At 45.1% G+C, this 19068-nt stretch overlaps 1 protein-coding gene across 16 annotated transcripts in view; it reads right to left on the bottom strand.

The window, feature by feature from the left end:
- KALRN (kalirin RhoGEF kinase) overlaps positions 1-19068 on the bottom strand; it is a 735103-nt gene that overhangs the window by 7143 nt on the left and 708892 nt on the right. For all 16 annotated transcript variants that reach the window (XM_066240722.1, XM_066240718.1, XM_066240728.1 and 13 more), the window contains 6 exons: positions 16236-16357; positions 14823-14954; positions 13154-13318; positions 11131-11209; positions 2767-2967; positions 406-544 (listed from right to left, as the gene is read on the bottom strand). In XM_066240722.1, coding sequence (XP_066096819.1) covers positions 406-544; positions 2767-2967; positions 11131-11209; positions 13154-13318; positions 14823-14954; positions 16236-16357 — 838 coding nt within the window. The remainder of the gene's footprint in view (positions 1-405; positions 545-2766; positions 2968-11130; positions 11210-13153; positions 13319-14822; positions 14955-16235; positions 16358-19068) is intronic.

Genomic DNA, 19068 nt, shown 5'->3' with positions numbered 1-19068 from the left:
TTTGGGTGGTATTTCAAAGAAGTCGTTTGACATTGAAAATCATGTCTTCTTAACTACCCCTTATTTATGCAGTGAATCAAGGAAAGAATAAATTATTCATTTTGGAGATCACGTGCTTTTTTTTGAGCACCATGGAAATGTTGACATTTATTTGCTTCCTTCTACAAAGTTAGACAGAGGACACAGCTCGCCTACCTTCTCTGATGCCAAATGTCAATGTGTCATTGCGTTCTCATTAAATCACGAATAACACAGTTACATTGTGTGACAACCTCATTCCTGTTTAATATTCATAAGGATTCTAATCTAAGTAGATCAAATGAATTAAAGTTTATATCCCTCAAGGGTAATGACTGGCAGGTTGGACCTCGTAGTGTCCCTGCAAGGGTTACTATTTCTCATTACCTTTATGTCCAAATGTGCGACCCTGCAGTTGTGAAGGTACTGGAGGGCTTCCATGATGTCTCGGATGTAAAAAGCTACTTTTTCTTCCATCAGCTCATCATGATTCATAAGGTAGTCTAAGAGCCGGCCATCATCCATCCTTAAAGTAGGGAGGAAAAGGCAAAGGAACTATGTTTGTAAAGAAACAGAAAAATAACACATATACAAATCTGTAAGATCTTTCCTCCTCCCGATTATAAAGACCGATGTTTTAATATGGCATATTTTAGTTAGAGCCCTAAGTTAGTATAATGTTCAGAACTAAAATAAATAATCAAAATTACAAATGTGGTTTGCTTCAGGGAAGAAATTTGTATAACCTTGTTAAAGACATACTCTATTTCATTAATGTTTAAATTTGCTCACAGCAAGAAAGATCTAATTCACAGGTCCTCTGAGAGGTTAGGTTGCAAAACAGAGAAAGTCTTCAGATAGAGAGAAAGAGAGTTATCTCAGTAATATCTAATTAACAGGAAGCAGCCTCACAAATGTCTTGTAAACTGCTTTCCTCAAGCTTTTGTTGGGGAAAAACAGAAAGTAGGCAAAGTTTGTCCTTGGCATTCTTGACGCCTTTTTGAATCCTTTGCCTTTTAACAATGTTCCAACCTTAAAAACTATGACTAAAAAAAGGTAGAAGGAGCCATTCAGTCCCTGATTTGAATCCCAACAAACAGGTTAGGCTCTGACAGGCTATTTGTTAAGTCCAAAGTGACAAACTAGCCTGACCAAGTGGTGATGCAGTGGATAGAGTGTTGACCTGGGTCGCTGAGGACCCAGGTTCAAAACAGCAAGGTCACCAGCTTGAGCACAGGCTCACTGGCTTGAGCGCAGGGTCACTGGCTTGAGCCTGGGATCACAGACATGACCCCAAGGTTGCTGGCTTATTGTCCAAGGTCACTGCCTTGATCAAGGGGTCACTGGCTTGACTGGAGCCCCCCACACCCTGATCAAGGCACATATGAGAAGGCAATCAATGAACAACTAAGGTGTCACAACTACAAATTGATGTTTCTTATCTCTCTCCTTTCCTGTCTGTCTGTCTCTCTAAAAACAAAAAACAAAACAAAAAAAGTGACAAAATACTGGCTAATACACAGCAGTATAACAATCACAAGAGAATTACAAATACAGTATGGAGTTTGTCTCCTGTTTCTTTTCAACCAACTTAAAAATTTAGCTTAACATATTTGATTTAGGGCTTTCTTTCTTTTTTTCATCATAAGAAAATTTATGATAAGTTACTTCTTCAAAGAATCACCCCCATACACATATAGCTAAACCAGTGATTTTTTAACCTTCTTCATCTCATGGCACACATAAACTAGTTACTAAAATTCTGCAGCACATCAAAAAGATTTTCTTTTACTGATCTGACCAGAGAATAGATATAATTTTGATATATTCACGCCAGATGGCTATTGTTGTGTTGGCTATTGTCATTTCTTAAATTTGACAATCTAAGGGATAAAAGGTCAATGCCCCAATCAGTCAGGTGTAGCATGTTTTAAAAATTCATGCGGCACATTGGTTAAACATCGCGCAGCTAGACTAACAAGCACACGTGAGTGAGACTAAGCCGACACTGAAAATCTGTACAGGAAGGTGCTTTTCTACCGAGTGGAGGTTCTGTGGAGCCACACACAGCCTGGGTCTCAGGTGCAAATGTCTGTCTTCTCCCCAGGCCCAAGGTCTCATGCACAACAACCCGTAACATTTATATAAGGGCTCAGTATTTCTGAAAATACTTTCCTTCGTCTCTATAAAATCTCTCTAAACCACAGAGCACGTTCTCTGTTCTTAGCTTGGGGCAGCGGTGAGGTGACTGTGGTCATACTGCTTTATTTGATGTATTCTGGGGCCAAGTGTTTGGTTGCCTGAGTCCCTAGCAAATCCGAATGAGCGGGTTGCTCTGAATATAAGGTTCCACCCTGAAAGGAATGTTTTGGACGGTGGGCTAGGGATGTGATGGCCGTGCAGGAGGCACAAACCCCCCTCTTTCACGTTGACTCCACTCCTGTCAATAAGCCTGTCATCAATAAGCTTTTCCTAAACTGCCCAGCTCAAGAGCCCATAAAAGAAAGAAAATGAGAACTGAAGTGAGGAGATGTGGGTTCAAGTCCCACCTTTTCCAATTCCTAGTTTAAGAAGCTTCCTTATCCTTCGTTTTCTCATCTGTAAATGGGAATAACAGTTTTGTGACAGGGAGGGCAGAGTGCACGTGACACACAGCACTCCGTAAACTATACGGCACTGTATTGGAGACACTGCCCGTGAGTGACCCACACAGCTGGGCACCGCCTGAGAGCTGACACCTGCACTCACAGTTCCAGGATGAGGATGTAGGATGTGGGAGACTCGTAGGTGTCGTGGAGAGTGATGTACTGTGGGTGCTGCAGGTGCTGAAGCAGGGCGGCCTCGTGGGCAGCCTGCTCCTTTTTCTTCATTTTTTTGCTGACGAACTTCACAGCGACGTCTTTGCGGGTAGCTTTGTGGATGCACTTCTTTACAATGGAGAAACGGCCTCTGGAAAACAAACGGGAGAAAGCATTTTGTCAAGGTGCACCAATCATCTGGGTATTATTTTATTTAAGGACGTGTGGCGTTTTCTCTGAAGTGGTCAGACAATCGCATTTTATTAGGAATTCTAGTCTCCTGTGCCATAGCCCCACCCTGCTTATCCACAGAATAAGTTCTCAGACCCTCAGTCGGTACTGAGTCCACATAGTACTGCACTCTGGGTACGCCATGCTTTTTCCTATACATAAATACTCTGTCACTTAAAGGAAGCACTCTATGGCTTCTCTTTGGCACATCTGAATTGCCAGCACCACTACTTTTTCACTTTGGGGACATTATTAAGTAAAATAAGGGTGACTTGCCGTCCAGAGTTGATCTGATAACTGAGATGGCTAGTAAGTGACTATGAGCAGGCAATGTACACAGCATGCAGGTGCTGAATGAAGGGAGGACTCACGTCCCAGGTGGTACAGCGGGGGATTGGGTGAGATCCCATCAAGCTACTTAAAACAGCATACAATTTAAAACTTATACATTGTTTATTTCTATAATTTTCTATTTGATAGTTTAAAATTTTTTTAAATTTTTTTATTTATTCATTTTAGAAAGAGAGAGAGAGAAGAGAGAGAGAGACAGAGAGAGAGAAGGGAGGGAGGAGCAGGAAGCATCAACTCCCATATGTGCCTTGACCAGGCAAGCCCAGGGTTTTGAACCGGCGACCTCAGCATTTCCAGGTCGACGCTTTATCCACTGCACCACCACAGGTCAGGCTATTTGATAGTTTTAGACCACGGTTGACCATGGGTAACTTATGGAAAGTGAAACCATGGATAAAAGGGAATTACTGTGTTTTTAATTATAATGTTATCATTCAGAAACACCATTTTTTCTACCTTAGCATGGTACGATTCTTTGAGATGAAAAGAAAAAACAACTAATAGCATTTTTTTAGTCAGTATCTTTCTCTGTCATTTTGAACACCAACCACAGGTTTAGTTTTCTAAACAGAGTATATTTCTATCAAACACAACAATAACAATAGTAACAATGCTAATGAAAGAGGAATTCTACTTACAGTAATTTCAAAACATTTTTTAAACAGGCAATCTAAAACTTTATATTCATTATCTTTTTATTATAGAAAATTTCTAATAGACACAAGGAGAGAGAATACTCTAACAGATGTCCTAGGCAACTAGCAGCCAGCTTCAATAATTATCAACATTTGGCCAACCTTATTTCCTCTATTTCTTTCCTGCCTTTTGTTTTTTAAGTTTTAAACAAAATCCAGATATGCTATATCACTTATTAATACTGCAATTTGCATCTCTAATTGACATGGACATTTAACAAGTATATAACCACCATCCCATTTTTACATCTAATAAAATTAACCGCACCTAAAATAAACAAAGTGTTCCCAGACCCAGCTATAGCCCTATGGAAGGTAGTAAAGTGAAATGGGCTTCTCAGCAATGGAAGCAGAGAAAGGGAGCGGCAGAGAGGGGAGAAGCCAGGGCCACCAGGCCTGTCCATGGGGCACCCTGACCCATGAACCAGAGGATTGAAGGTCTGAAGAGCAGTTCATTCCTGTAGCAGAAATGGACACTTTAGACCAGGGGTCCCCAAACTTTTTACATAGGGGGCCAGTTCACTGTCCCTCAGACCATTGGAGGGCTGGACTATAAAAAAACTATGAACAAATCCCTATGCACACTGCACATATCTTATTTTAAAGTAAAAAAACAAAACGGGAACAAATACAATATTTAAAATAAAGAACAAGTAAATTTAAATCAACAAACTGACCAGTATTTCAATGGGAACTATGCTCCTCTCACTGACCACCAATGAAAGAGGTGCCCCTTCTGGAAGTGCGGTGGGGGCCAGATAAATGGCCTCAGGGGGCCGCATGCGGCCCGCAGGCCGTAGTTTGGGGACCCCTGCTTTAGACACTATGACCATGACTACAATTGTCCAGCTGACTCCTTGACCTGTCTCTGTGCTCACCAAGCAACTTTCTAGTAATCTTTTTTTTTTTTTGCCATAGATTTCCCCCCCAAAAGATAATGTGCTGATCAATAAAATAAGTATCCAGCAAATATTAACACTATATACCAGACATCATTCTTGGCATAGTGAACAAGTATTTGGTCAAATGAGAAATTCTATTTTGCATCACAAATTAATAAATTGTGATTCTGGTTTGTAACAGCACTCTCTTGTGAGTTTATTATAAGTCTAAGTCAGTTTTTCCAGAGGACTTTTTTTATAAGATTTTATTTATTGAATTAGAGAGAAGGGAAAGAGAGAGAGAGAGAGAGAGAAGGGGGCAGAGAAGCAGGAAGCATCAATTTGTAGTAATTGCTTCTCACATGTGCCTTGACCTGGGCAAGCCCAGGATTTCAAACCTGGCAACCTCAACATTCCAGTTGATGCTTTATCCACTGCGCCACCACAGGCCAGGACAGAGGACTTTGAATGCTAAGGATAGATCTCCTAAACTTAGTGGCCATGTTAAAGTACTGGTCCCTTAATTTTTATTTGTGCTTATCAGTAATGCATTGCCATGGTTTAGCAAGTCATTTAGATTTACAAGGTTTGTTATTAAACACAATAGTATTAAAAACAATACCCTTCCTTTCCCTAAAGACAGTTTAATATATTTTAGCTGTCACTTAGGTATGTACTTCTATGGCTCTAAATATAGTGTGTTTGTGTGACTGCTTCTTGATTTTTTCCCCCCAGTTTTAGTTATCTGTTGACATCCACTATGAAAGGTGAGATTTTAGTCTCTTTCCTCCTATTTCCGCCACACAGTCACATTTCCCATCCTTTCTCCCAACAGAATTATATTGCCATCAATATTTAGTGTTTACACCCTGGGAACTATGTCAGTGCTATTCACAACTGAATCTCTAGTCAGCTATGAATATGTTTCCTTTTTTGTGGCAGAATGCATTCTTCATTTCTGACCAAGAGTGCATGGGAAATAATTTGAGATATGCACACCTCAAATGTGCTTACTCTACCTATGTACTTGATTGCTAGTTTCACTGAGTATAATTCTAGATGGAAATAATTCATTTACAATTTTGAAGAAATTATTCTATTGCTGTCAAACTTCTAGTGTAATTGATGATGTTAACTGTCAGTGTCCAAAGCATTATAACTCCTAATCCTTTGTATATATCCCTGATAAAAAACGTTTAGCTGTCTCCTCACTGAGAATTTACCCATATTCTTTGGCTCTCGTGGGCCCCTTTTAGTGGTTCTTCTGGCCATAAAGACAGGATTCCCTCAGAATTTTAGCTTCCCTCCTCATCAGACAGTTCTTATGCGTGAGGCCCTGGGGGCAAAGCAGTGAGAGAAAGAAGGGGGCGCAAGGAAACTTCCTGCTCTCTGCAGCTCCAAGGTGCCCCTTCTCCCTGTCTTTCGGCCAGAAAGGTGGGTTTCTCTTGGAGCACTTTCGGTTTGTGCATTGCGCAGTGTTCCTGATTTGGCCCACCCTTGGTCAAAGATGAGAGGTAAAGGGGAAAAGAACAGAAAACTCAGAGCTACTGTCCTTTTCCTTTGTCAAGTTCTGACATATTTTCTCAGTTTGTTTTCAGAATTTCAAACAGTTGCTTTTTATATCTTTTCCAGAGATTCTGGTAGAAATCAGTTGGAGAGAAAAGCTACCATGGGCTAACTGCATCTTGGCTGGTATCAGAAGTTGACTCGTTTTAAAAATTGGGGATTAAAATGCTGTTTGAAAGTTCTGAGTGTGGATACGAGAGCGGGGGTCTTTGGCGCCCAGCATGCGTGGAGGCTCATAACCCCGGTCTGGAGTGGGCTCTGCGGCCCGCACCTGTGCTGGTGTCCCTGCGAACAGAGGCGCTCTGTCTCACTGCCCCCAGAGAACGAACTCGCACCTTTTCCTGGGTGAGGGACAATCACACTAAAGCTGGGGAGCAGATTTGGACCACAACCTTTTCTCACATGGAGCCTAGCCAATCCTTCCAACTTCAGCATCTTTGTTACACCAACTCCGCAGGTCCCAGGAGCTGCCAGGACCCGAGCCTTTGGGGAATTCCGCTGTAAGTAGTAATGGCTCCCACTGGACCCTGTGGCTGACTTGGACTTGAGTTTTCTCAGGTTTCCCACTCTTTGAACCTGTTTTTCTGCTTCTAATAGTTTATTGTTGTCTCTTCTAACGTCCTCATTCTTATGCGCCTGCTTTAAAACATTCTTTTTCAATAGATTTAGTGAAGTCCTGGAAGGGAGTGAAAATAGATGCCATCCTGACCTGAAGGCGCGTACTGCTCCCTTTTTGGATCCTTGGGAGTCAGCATTCCCAAGGGCAACTCTCTGGTTTCCTTAAACTGCCCTGGTGCCTAATATATAGTTTATTTCTGGTTAGTATGGCGTGTTCAGGTGCTCTTTGCTTCTATATATGAGCTATAGGAGTAACGATATTTCTTTTTGCACCATAGTTTTTATAAATTCACTTACCAGAGAGCTATTTTTTTTTTCTGAAGCTGGAAACAGGGAGGCAGTCAGACTCCCGCATGCACCCAATCAGGATCCACCTGGCATGCCCACTAGGGGGTGATGCTCTGCCCATCTGGGTCGTTGCTCTGTTGCAACCAGGGCCATTCTAGCGCCTGAGGCAGAGGCCATGGAGCCATCCTCAGCGCCCAGGCCAACTTTGCTCCAATGGAGCCTTAGCTACGGGAGGGGAAGAGAGACAGAGAGGAAGGAGAGGGGGAGGGGTGGAGAAGCAGATGGGCGCTTCTCCTGTGTGCCCTGGCCAGGAATCGAACCCAGGACTCCTGCACGCCAGGCCGACGCTCTACCACTGAACCAACAGGCCAGGGCCCAGAGAGCTATTTTTAACAGGATAGTCATATATGCTTAGAATTTTGGATTGAAGTGTGATGGAGTAAGCTGGCTGATTTCCGTGGCCCCTGGCAGATATCTTTCCTTTGTCTCCTATAAATATCTACATGTTTTATTTTCATTCTTAATATATAGCATGTTTAAAGGGTCTTCTGAGAATATGAGGACTATATTAGGGAGAGAGGAAAAGTTTCATGTTGTTGATGTTATTTTTGAAAAACTATTGATTGCTTTGAACAGATCAGATAATTGATCTCCCCTTTGAGAAATATCAAAATAGCCACCTCTTCTAGCTAAATACTTTGCATCAAATATATCTCTTTTTTTTTTTGAGAGAGAGAGAGAGAGAGAGAGGAGAGTTGAGTTGATATCAGCTCATAGTGGCTTCACTTTAGTTGTTCATTGATTGCTTCTCGTATGTGCCTTGACCAGGGACTTAAGCAGAGCCAGTAATCCATTGCTCAAGCCAGTGACCCTGGGCTCAAGCCAGCAACCTTGGGCATTAAGCCAGTGACCTTTGGGCTCAAGCCAGCGACTTTGGGATTACATTGATGATCCCACACTCAAGCCAATGAGCCCATACTCAAGCCAGTGACCTCGGGGTTTTGGACCAGGGGCCTCAGTGTCCTGGGTCAACACTCTATTTACTGTGCCACCAGTAGTCAAGGTACAAATGTATGTTTTGAGGAATTAACTGGAACATCCAGGAAATGGAACTAGTTTGACCAGCTCATGATTAGGGTCATATCTAGCTTCACAAATGTCAATATCATGGAGCAAACTAGATTTTAATCATTACAGCTGATGTTGGACAGAAATTGCCATGATGCAAAACAACATAGGATAGTTATCAAGCATAGGCTTAGAGTCAGGTAGTTCAGCATTTGAATCCTGGCTCTGCATTACTAGTTGTGGGACCTTGAGGCAGTTACTTACTCACTCTGAGACTGAGTTTCCGTTTACTGGAAATCTACTCAAACAGTATATCACAGTGTTGTAAGGTTAGATTTAGTAACTTTTGTATAATACCTATACAGTATCTGGAACACTATAGAGCCTCAATAAGCAGCAGCAGCAGCATCACCACCACTATCACCACCACCACATAGATTTCTATTGGCCTTTTGTCTACACAGAGAAGATAGGAAAGTAGGGCTAAAGTTGTTTTTTGGTGAAGGTTACTATAAGGAAAGGTAGTGATTTACATTGTGACTATTGCCTAAAAAATGGAAATCACATTTTGGCTCTTTCCACGACTTCTGTCACAACCACCCTACTTAGGAAATTTTATACTTCACTGAGAGATGTCATTCAGAGATGGAGAAGATGCTAGTGGCCCATTGTTAGAGGGTGCTGTTTTATTTATACATCCAATGTGGGTGGGTGGGTGACTCTGAAGATCCACTACCCACATAGTCTCACTTAGACCACCTGAAGACGAATGCATGCGCAGGGACAACCACCCTTTTTATTCCTTTCCATCAACTATTTTAAAGAATAGGTGATATTTTTTTTCATTATTCTGTTAAAAGTCATACTTTTATCCTTTTCTTTTTTTTTTACAGAGACAGAGAGAGTCAAAGAGAGGGACAGATAGGGACAGACAGACAGGAACGGAGAGAGATGAGAAGCATCAATCATCAGTTTTTCGTTGCGACACCTTAGTTGTTCATTGATTGCTTTCTCATATGTGCCTTGACCATGGGCCTTCAGCAAACCGAGTAACCCCTTGCTCGAGCCAGCAATCTTGGTTCTAAGCTGGTGAGCTTTTGCTCAAACCAGATGAGCCCGTGCTCAAGCTGGCAACCTCGGGGTCTCGAACCTGGGTCTTCCGAATCCCAGTTCGATGCTCTATCCACTGTGCCACCGCCTGGTCAGGCTCCTTTTTGTTTTTGAGGACACACTTTTCTAACCAGAAAGAGAAAGAGGTGTGTGTTTGGGGGGTGGGGTGGGTAGGAGGGCTTGGACTAGAAATACCCACAAAACAATGGGTCTGACACAAGGCTACCCATAGAGACCTGTACCCAACAATTAATGATTATACATTCTTCTCCGGAACACAATGAACTTTTAACAAAAATTGACCACATACTGGACTACTCATTAAGCAATTCCCAGTGAAAATCAAAGAATCAGTATCATATAGAGAAAATACTTTAACCAGTATACAATAAGTTAGAATCGGTAACAAGAAGGTAATTTTTAAAATCTCATACATTTAGAAATTTTAAAACATTTCTATTACAATTGGATCAAAGTAAAAAAATTATAGGTGAAGGAAAAATACTTAGTACTGAATGATAGTGAAAATGTCATCAAACCTGACCAGGAGGTGGTACAGTGAATAAAGCGTTGACCTGGGATGCAGAGGACTCAGGTTCAAAACCCTGGGTCTCTTGCTTGAGCACAGGCTCACCAGCTTGAGTGTAGGATCATAGATATGACCCTATGGTTGCTGGCTTAAGCCCAAAGATTGCTGGCTTGAAATTCAAGGTTGCTGGCTTGAAGCCCAAGCTCTCTGGCTTAAGTAAGGGAACACTCACTTGGCTGTATATCCCCCGGTCAAGGCACATATGAGAAAGCAATCAATGAACAACTAAGGAGCCGCAACAAAGAATTGATGCTTGTCATCTCTCTCCCTTCCTGTCTGTCCCTGTCTGTCCTTCGCTTTGTCTCTCTCAAAGAAAAAGAAAAAAGAAAAAAGTTATTAAGTCAGGAGATGTACCTAAAATTGTACTTTGAAGAAAAGATTGAGCCTTAAATTCTTATATTAGAAGACAGGCTGAGAGTTGATGAGTGAAGCCTCCAACTTAAGAAGTAAAAAAAAAGGCTTGACTAGGCGGTGGCACAGTGGATAGAGCATTGACCTACCCACATCATTATCATCATCGAAACCCAAGGTTGCCAGCTTGAGCATAGGCTCACCAGCTTGAGCAGAGGGTTGCTGGTTTGAGCAAGGGGTCACTGGCTCAGTCAGAGCCCCGTGGTCAAGGCACATATGAGAAAGCAGTCAATGAACAACTAAGATGCCACAACGAAGAATTGATGCTTCTCATATCTCTCCCTTCCTGTCTGTCTGTCCCTATCTGTCCCGCTGTCTCTCTCACTAAAAAAAAAAAAAATAATAAATTAAAAAAAAAACCAATAGAAAATACACATAAGTGTTCTAATTTTTTCTTACTATAGACAGAATGCACTTAGTAAAAGAAATAACCAGCAAAAGCAAGTTATTATTCTGATGTAATGTTAAGTGTTTGTGAATGAAGAAATAGAAAACCGGGTTATTACCTTCCGATTTCATTCAGCTCAGTATAAGCTGAATCAAAATTTTCCTTCCAAGAAATGGTGGCGCCATCAGCAGCAGCATCTTTGGAAGAGAGAGAATCCATTTATGATTTTGAGGAAGTCACATAAGAATAACAAAAAGAACTTCAGCATCATCCCCAGGCAACTCTCAGACTAAATATGGAGTCTAACTCGGTGGGAAAATGCCACAGTTCTCTGGAATGTTCTTTTTAAAAATATCATCCAAGGGGACACTGACATGACAGACTCTCTCCCTGTGCCACCTACGTCAACACAGGGAGACTCAGGGACGATCCAGGATGGAACTTCTGGGTATCTTAAAAATACACTTGTTAGAAAAAAAATTAAAAGGGAGAGAGAAAAGCGCACGGAAGGCCTAGAAAAGCCAGTGAGAACCGGCAGAGGGCCAGGGGGGAGTTACAAGGCCAGGCAAGGACGGAGGAAAGGAATGTGCTCAACAGTCTAAATCGGTTCTCTCTCGCCCCACTGTTCTTCGGCGTTAATGAGCTTATCCCGTGTGTTAAGCTTGATTTAGCTTAACCCCAAACGCATGCCTGAGTAGACTCTCTGCAGCATTACCTTATATGATGTGTTAATGCCCTGGCAATGACTTACACACACGCAAGTATGCACACTGCTATCTGTTTGTGTAGTCTCGGGACCAGGGCTCACACAAATGTGAGCAGTGGTCATCCCTGGCCAGGGTTTAGTCAGTGGCCTGGGAGGAGAGGACCAAGCCAGCGACACAGCTCTTCTGACCGCAGTCACCTCAGGTGGCCCAGAGCACAGCCCAGCTGAGGCTGAAGGCGCCGATCCACCTTGAAAGCTGAGGAGACAGAGACCAAGGCCAGGGTCTCCCCGCGAGTCACAGGCCCACCGGAGCAAAGCCACTGGGAGGGGGCTGAGCCAGTGGGGACAGGGCTGGGCGCATTTCCGGTTTCAGCTGGGGGCAGGCTGTAGTCTAAGACCCTAGGAGCTTTCTAGAGCCCCTCTTTAGACTCTGGGATTCCCTTAACCCAAAAAGACACAGACCTGTTCCCTTTTAAGGACAGAAACCTCCTCTCTCTACCCCGACCTGCAGTCCACTCCCCTGTACTGCCAAAAACCTCGCTTCCCCGAAGATTTCTTTAGGCCACTGGTGGGCAAACTCATTAGTCAACAGAGCCAATATCAACAGTACAACAATGGAAATTTCTTTTGAGAGCCAAATGTTTTAAACTTAAACTATATAGGTAGGTACGTTTCTTATCGAGGTAGCGCCTGCTCGTGGTATTTTGTGGAAGAGCCACACTCAAGGGGCCAAAAAGCCGCATGTGGCTCGCAAGCCGTGGTTTGCTGACCACTGCCGTAGGCTAACAAGTTTCCTCTTTCAAAACGTCCTCGGGACCGAGGTGGCTTGGTGAGAGAGTGAAGAGGTGGGCAAAATAGGAGCCTCGTTTGTAAAAGACTCATACGTACTTAGTTATATGTGTATCTTAGTTAATTACCCGGCACATCCACTGAAAAATGTATCCACGGTGAGAAAAGATACTCTGGGAAGGTAGGGGGTGGGAAATGATCGAATCCTGCAGCCAGGGTGCTTTTCTCTCCCCATTGTAGTTAGCGAGTGGAGGTGTCCCTAGTGCTGTGAGGCACACCTACGCCTGGCAGGGGCCCCCAGGGGAGAGGCGGGTTCGGTGTTCCTGTCTGAGAAGAGGGGCAGAGAGCACCCATGTGACTCACGACATCTGCCTGCCCCTCTCTGCTCCTACAGACACACATGTGCCCAGGGACCTGGCAGGCCCAGGGTAAACATGGGTGTCAGATTTAACTGAAATCGCCCTCTATGGAAACACTCTTCACCATGGCCCCTGAAATGTTACTGACTGAAGTCACTGAGCAAACCGAGGCCACCTGCTGCCCAGAGGCTGATGTGCCGATGAACTGACCATGCCGGGGAGGGTGTGCCAGCCGGCCAGGCGCCTTGTCTCCACCGAGGGCGGTCCTGGGCACAGCTGGGACTCACCGTATTCGGGAAGCCGCACGAACTCCGAGGGCTCGCTGGGGAGGCTGATGCCCCAGGGGTTGCTGGCGCTGACTCTGAACTGATAAGGGCTCCCCGGACTGAGGTCTTCAATGACGAGGTACGTGTCCAGGGTCGAAGCTACCGACTGCTGCCAGGCCTGGGAACCTAGCGCGTCATCCCCGAGGAGAGAGAGAGGGAAAAGCTAGAGGGACATTGTTTCCAAGGCCTTCAACAGACAAAGGAGGGGAAGTGGACACACTCCCTTCCAGGGACGGCTGTGGTCACCGCGTCCGGCTCTGAAAGCCCGCGGGCCAGCTGTGGCAGATGTGGGTTTACTCTCCTGAGGACGGAGCGTGCTGCCAGGGGTGAGGGGCAGCTGGCCCGCAGACTCCCCTCATTTCAGGTGTGCTTGTGAGAGGGAACAGATACACAGGTCACACGCAAGTTACAGAAACACACGGGGCAAACTTTCACAGGCCAGAAAACCATCAAGTAATAACAAGAAATGAGCAAATAGGCATTTGGAAATTGAAATAAAATAGCAAGGAACATGCATTGTGCTCGACATTGAAGTACCATGGAAGGCATCCTCACATAATTCTCTCGTCCCGCCTTCCCACTTAAATCCACAGACATGACTTACACACAAGTACGCACACTGCTATCTATTTGTGTCGTCTCCGGGGACCAAGGCTCACAAGTGATCTGAGGTCAGGAGCACTCATCTCACTTTACAGATGAAGAAATCAAGACTCACAGAGATTAAATAATTTCCCCAAGACAATGGAATAATGCTGAGGTGAATAAGAATTCTGTGAAATGTGCCCGTCAGCTCAGCATCAATCCCCTTGTGCTGAGCTGGGAGACAGAAGGGTGAACAGCCCGAGAAAGGTGCAGGGGTAAACAGCGCGTGCGCCACAGGGGAGGAGAGTGGAAGTAATAATGGGGTAACGGCCAGTAGAGTAAAACACATGGTTTTGGTGCTGGGTGCAATCTTTTCAATTCCGTTGTGTAATTCATTATGTGGTTCAGAGATGTGTTGTTATTAACAATCAGCTACCTGGTAGTTTATTTTAGCTGTTTCTTCTTGATACGTAGGTGTCAGGCTCAGCTGTTTACAACTGCTAAAAAAATGTATGCACTTAGAATGTAAATATAACAAATTTAAAAACTGAATAATTTGTTTAAAAGTTACTATATATATACATATATATACATATGTGTGTGTGTGTGTGTATGTGTGTGTGTAGTGATCTCTAAATTTTATCTGGAGTGGGGATGAAGTAAAACTCTGCTCCTGTTCCACTACCTGTTATTCTGGGAGAAATATCACGAATTAGCAAACCAGAGACCTGGATTCTAACTTTAGCCTTGTGCATTTCAACTGTCTTTAGCTTTGGCTTCTTCGTCTGTAGAATGGGCCTGAGATCTCCATCTGGGTGACTGGGCTGGTGAAGTAGGCAAGTGCACATGAAGGCATGTTGAAACCTGCTATGAGTCATTGTTTTGTCAGAACTACTACGGGCTGTTTGAGCTCCGAGAAGGTGCTGTAATCTCGTGCCTACGCCTTTGTGCTGCGCTGGAAGACACCAGAAGGAACGGAGACCAACAGCGCTGTGACTCTGAAAGCCCTCTTTACAAAGAAGAGAAGGCAGAACAGATAGCGCACCTTCCTCTCTGTACTCCACAGTGTAACCGGAAATGGTGCAGTTTCCCGTGCTGGACGGGGGCAGCCAGCGGAGAATCACGGAGGTGCAGCTTCTCTCCTGGGCAATGGGGCGGTTAGGGGCTGCCGGAACACCTGTGGGGACAGAAACCACAGTCAGGTGCTATTTCTGCAGGACTTCGCATTTTATACATCACCTAGGAAACTACCTAACCTGCATCTCAAATTTTCCTATGACCTTCTCCACCAAGCGGCACACCTTTCTCCAGGTCCGAGGGAGACCTGGGAGATACACCTGCTGTCAGAAGTTCTCCCTTGGGCCAAATACCGCAAACGGAGACAGAGCTGGGCCAGGAGGTGTAGAGTGGCCACAGGCAGCTCTTAGCAAAACTCTTCCCGTTTGCTAAAACTTCACTTTGAAGTTTCACAGAACTCCCCCTGCCGCCAGGTCTCAGGGAGCCCTTGTAATGTCCACAGAAGATGTTTGACTAGCACAGATTTAAAGAGACAAAAGGAGAACGGTGGCTGCCACAGGCTGGGGGCAGCGAGGGATGGGGACTTATTTAATGGGTACAGAGTTCCAGTTTTGCAAGATAAAATGAGTTCTGGAGATCGGTTGCACAACAATGTGAACATGCTTCACACGACTGAATGGTACACTTAAAATTGGTTAAGATGGTAAATTTTATGTTATGTGTATCTTATGAAACTAAAAGCAAATTTTTATTTTTTTTTTATTTTCTGAAGCTGGAAACGGGGAGAGACAGTCAGACAGACTCCCGCATGCGCCCGACCGGGATCCAGCCGGCACGCCCACCAGGGGCGATGCTCTGCCCACCAGGGGGCGATGCTCTGCCCACCAGGGGGCGATGCTCTGCCCCTCCGGGGCATCGCTCTGCCGAGACTAGAGCCACTCTAGCGCCTGGGCAGAGGCCAAGGAGCCATCCTCAGCGCCTGGGCCATCTTTGCTCCAATGGAGCCTCGGCTGCGGGAGGGGAAGAGAGAGACAGAGAGGAAGGAGGGGGAGGGGTGGAGAAGCAAATGGGCGCTTCTCCTATGTGCCCTGGCCGGGAACCGAACCTGGGTCCCCCGCACACCAGGCTGACGCTCTACCGCTGAGCCAACTGGCCAGGGCCAAAAGCAAATATTTTTTTAAAAAAGTATAGTCTTGGCTGGGTTCAGTTGGTCAGTGTCATCCCCAATACTCCAAGGTTGCAGGTTCAATCCCTGGTCAGAGCACATACAAAATCAACAATGAGAGTATAAATAAGTGGAACAATAAAACAATGTTTCTCTCTCTCTCTCTCTCTCTCTCTCTCTCTCTCTCTCTCTCTCTCTCCCTCTTTCCCCTTCCTATCACTATAAAATCAGTTTCTTAAAAGAGTATGGAAAGTGTTTGGCTGGAAGGGCCCCCACCTTGCACTTTCACCGTGGCCGACGTGGACGTGGTCCCGTGGTCATTCGCCGCTATGCAGGTGTAAATCCCGCTGTCTTGGGGCATCAGGTTGCAGATCTTCAGGGTGATTTCTCCAGAATCACTAGAGACACCGAAAGGATGCTGTCACACTCCAGTTCTGAGGCAGCTGAGCAGTGACGGGGTCAGCCCCTGCTGACCTGGGTGCCCCCCCTGCCTGTCCACATCCTCAGTCCCTTGTGGGGGCAAACTCTCGCAACGCCTGACTCTCAGGTTTGTTGTATAAGGGGCATAGGGATAGAAGAAGAGTGAAGTGAGATAAAGAATTAGAGCATGGTCCTCTACGAGTACAGATCTACAGTATTACTCATATTATCACCACCAGCAACTTGCTTCTAAAACATTTTCAGTCTCACAGATCAGTAATGAATGGTACAGAAAAAGTGGAAAGACTAAAAGAATAAAAAATGTTCAAGTATTTCAAATTCTACATGTGGGACCCTCAGAATAACGAAGTGAATTAAAGAAAGGGCCAATTCCTCCACTAAACCATCCCTTTCCCAGCAGTCCCAGTCTGGGCTCCAGGACCCCCCCTGGAAGAACTGCCCTGAAAGGGTTCAATGCAGAGATCACAGACAGCGCACTCTCCCCACTGGCTGTGACACCACGTGGTGACTGTCGTGATCTTCCAAGCGCTGATTCGCACACTAACCTCCCTGGGCCCTCTGATACTTTAGAACCGGAACAGAGAGGCAACATTGTTTTACACGTGCAACTATTAAGGTAAAAGAAGGAAGTGTCTTGATCCTAGGTGTTCCGTCCACAAATGTTTCTCAAGCATTTAGGGCTTGTTACTTCTTGTCCTCTGTGAGCAGTAAATAGTCCACAATAAAGTTTATAATTAGGAGCAATAAATATTAACAGGATGATTGGGAGGCAGTCACCCAGGGTTTGTTAAATACTGTTTTTGCGTAGAAGCATGCTGTGGCTGGATTCTCTGTTTTCTATTGCACATATTGGACTGGGTCATTTTTTTTTAATTGAGTGAGAGGAGGGGAGGAAGAGACAGACTCCCACATGTACCCTGACCAGAATCCACCCAGCAAGCCCCCTAGGGGGCAATGCTCTGCCCATCAGGGGCGTTGCTGAATTGCTCAGCAACCAAGCTTTTCTTAGCACCTGAGGTGAGGCCATGGAGCCATCCTCAGTGCCTGTGTTCAACTCGCTCCAATGGAGCCAAGGCTGCAGGAGGGAAAGAAAGAGAGAGAGAGAGAGAGAAGCGAGAGGGAGAGGGGTGGAGAAGCAGATGGGCGTTTCTCCTGTGTGCCCTGGCCAGGAATCGAACCCAGGACATTCATACGCTGGGCCGACGCTCTACCAGTGAGCCAATTGGCCAGGACCAGTGGGTCATTTTATGTATTTGACAAGAAAATTGTTCTCGGCACTGTGAGTACACCACAGTGAGAGCACAGCACTGCGAGTACACCACGGTGAGAGCTGTGAGTACACACTGTGAGAGCTGTGAGTATACCATGGTGAGAGCTGTGAGTACACTACTGTGAGAGCACACCACAGTGAGTACACTACTGTGAGAGCTGTGAGTACACTACTGTGAGAGCACACCACAGTGAGTACACTACTGTGAGAGCTGTGAGTACACTACTGTGAGAGCACACCACAGTGAGTACACTACTGTGAGAGCTGTGAGTACACTACTGTGAGAGCACACCACAGTGAGTACACTACTGTGAGAGCACACAGCTCTGAGTACACTACTGTGAGAGCTGTGAGTACACTACTGTGAGAGCACATCACTGTGAGTACACTACTGTGAGAGCACACCACAGTGAGTACACTACTGTGAGAGCACACAGCTCTGAGTACACTACTGTAAGAGCTGTGAGTACACTACTGTGAGAGCTGTGAGTACACTACTGTGAGAGCTCTGAGTATACACTGTGAGAGCACACCACAGTGAGTACACTACTGTGAGAGCTCTGAGTATACACTGTGAGAGCACACCACAGTGAGTACACTACTGTGAGAGCTGTGAGTACACTACTGTGAGAGCACATCACTGTGAGTACACTACTGTGAGAGCTGTGAGTACACTACTGTGAGAGCTGTGAGTACACTACTGTGAGAGCTCTGAGTATACACTGTGAGAGCACACCACAGTGAGTACACTACTGTGAGAGCTCTGAGTATACACTGTGAGAGCACACCACAGTGAGTACACTACTGTGAGAGCTGTGAGTACACTACTGTGAGAGCACATCACTGTGAGTACACTACTGTGAGAGCTCTGAGTACACTACTGTGAGAGCACACCACAGTGAGTACACTACTGTGAGAGCACACCACAGTGAGTACACTACTGTGAGAGCTGTGAGTACACTACTGTGAGAGCTGTGAGTACACTACTGTGAGAGCACACCACAGTGAGTACACTACTGTGAGAGCTGTGAGTACACTACTGTGAGAGCACATCACTGTGAGTACACTACTGTGAGAGCTCTGAGTACACACTGTGAGAGCACACCACAGTGAGTACACTACTGTGAGAGCTGTGAGTACACTACTGTGAGAGCACATCACTGTGAGTACACTACTGTGAGAGCTCTGAGTACACACTGTGAGAGCACACCACAGTGAGTACACTACTGTGAGAGCTGTGAGTACACTACTGTGAGAGCACACCACAGTGAGTACACTACTGTGAGAGCACACCACTGTGAGTACATTACTGAGAACACACCACTGAGTACACTACTGTGAGAGCTGTGAGTACACTACTGTGAGAGCACATCACTGTGAGTACACTACTGTGAGAGC

Source organism: Saccopteryx bilineata, chromosome 8 (genome assembly GCF_036850765.1).
Source record: "Saccopteryx bilineata isolate mSacBil1 chromosome 8, mSacBil1_pri_phased_curated, whole genome shotgun sequence".
NCBI classification, from domain to species: Eukaryota; Metazoa; Chordata; class Mammalia; order Chiroptera; family Emballonuridae; genus Saccopteryx; species Saccopteryx bilineata.
Note: the sequence above shows the minus strand (reverse complement) of the source record. Positions and strands in the feature narration are given on the sequence as shown.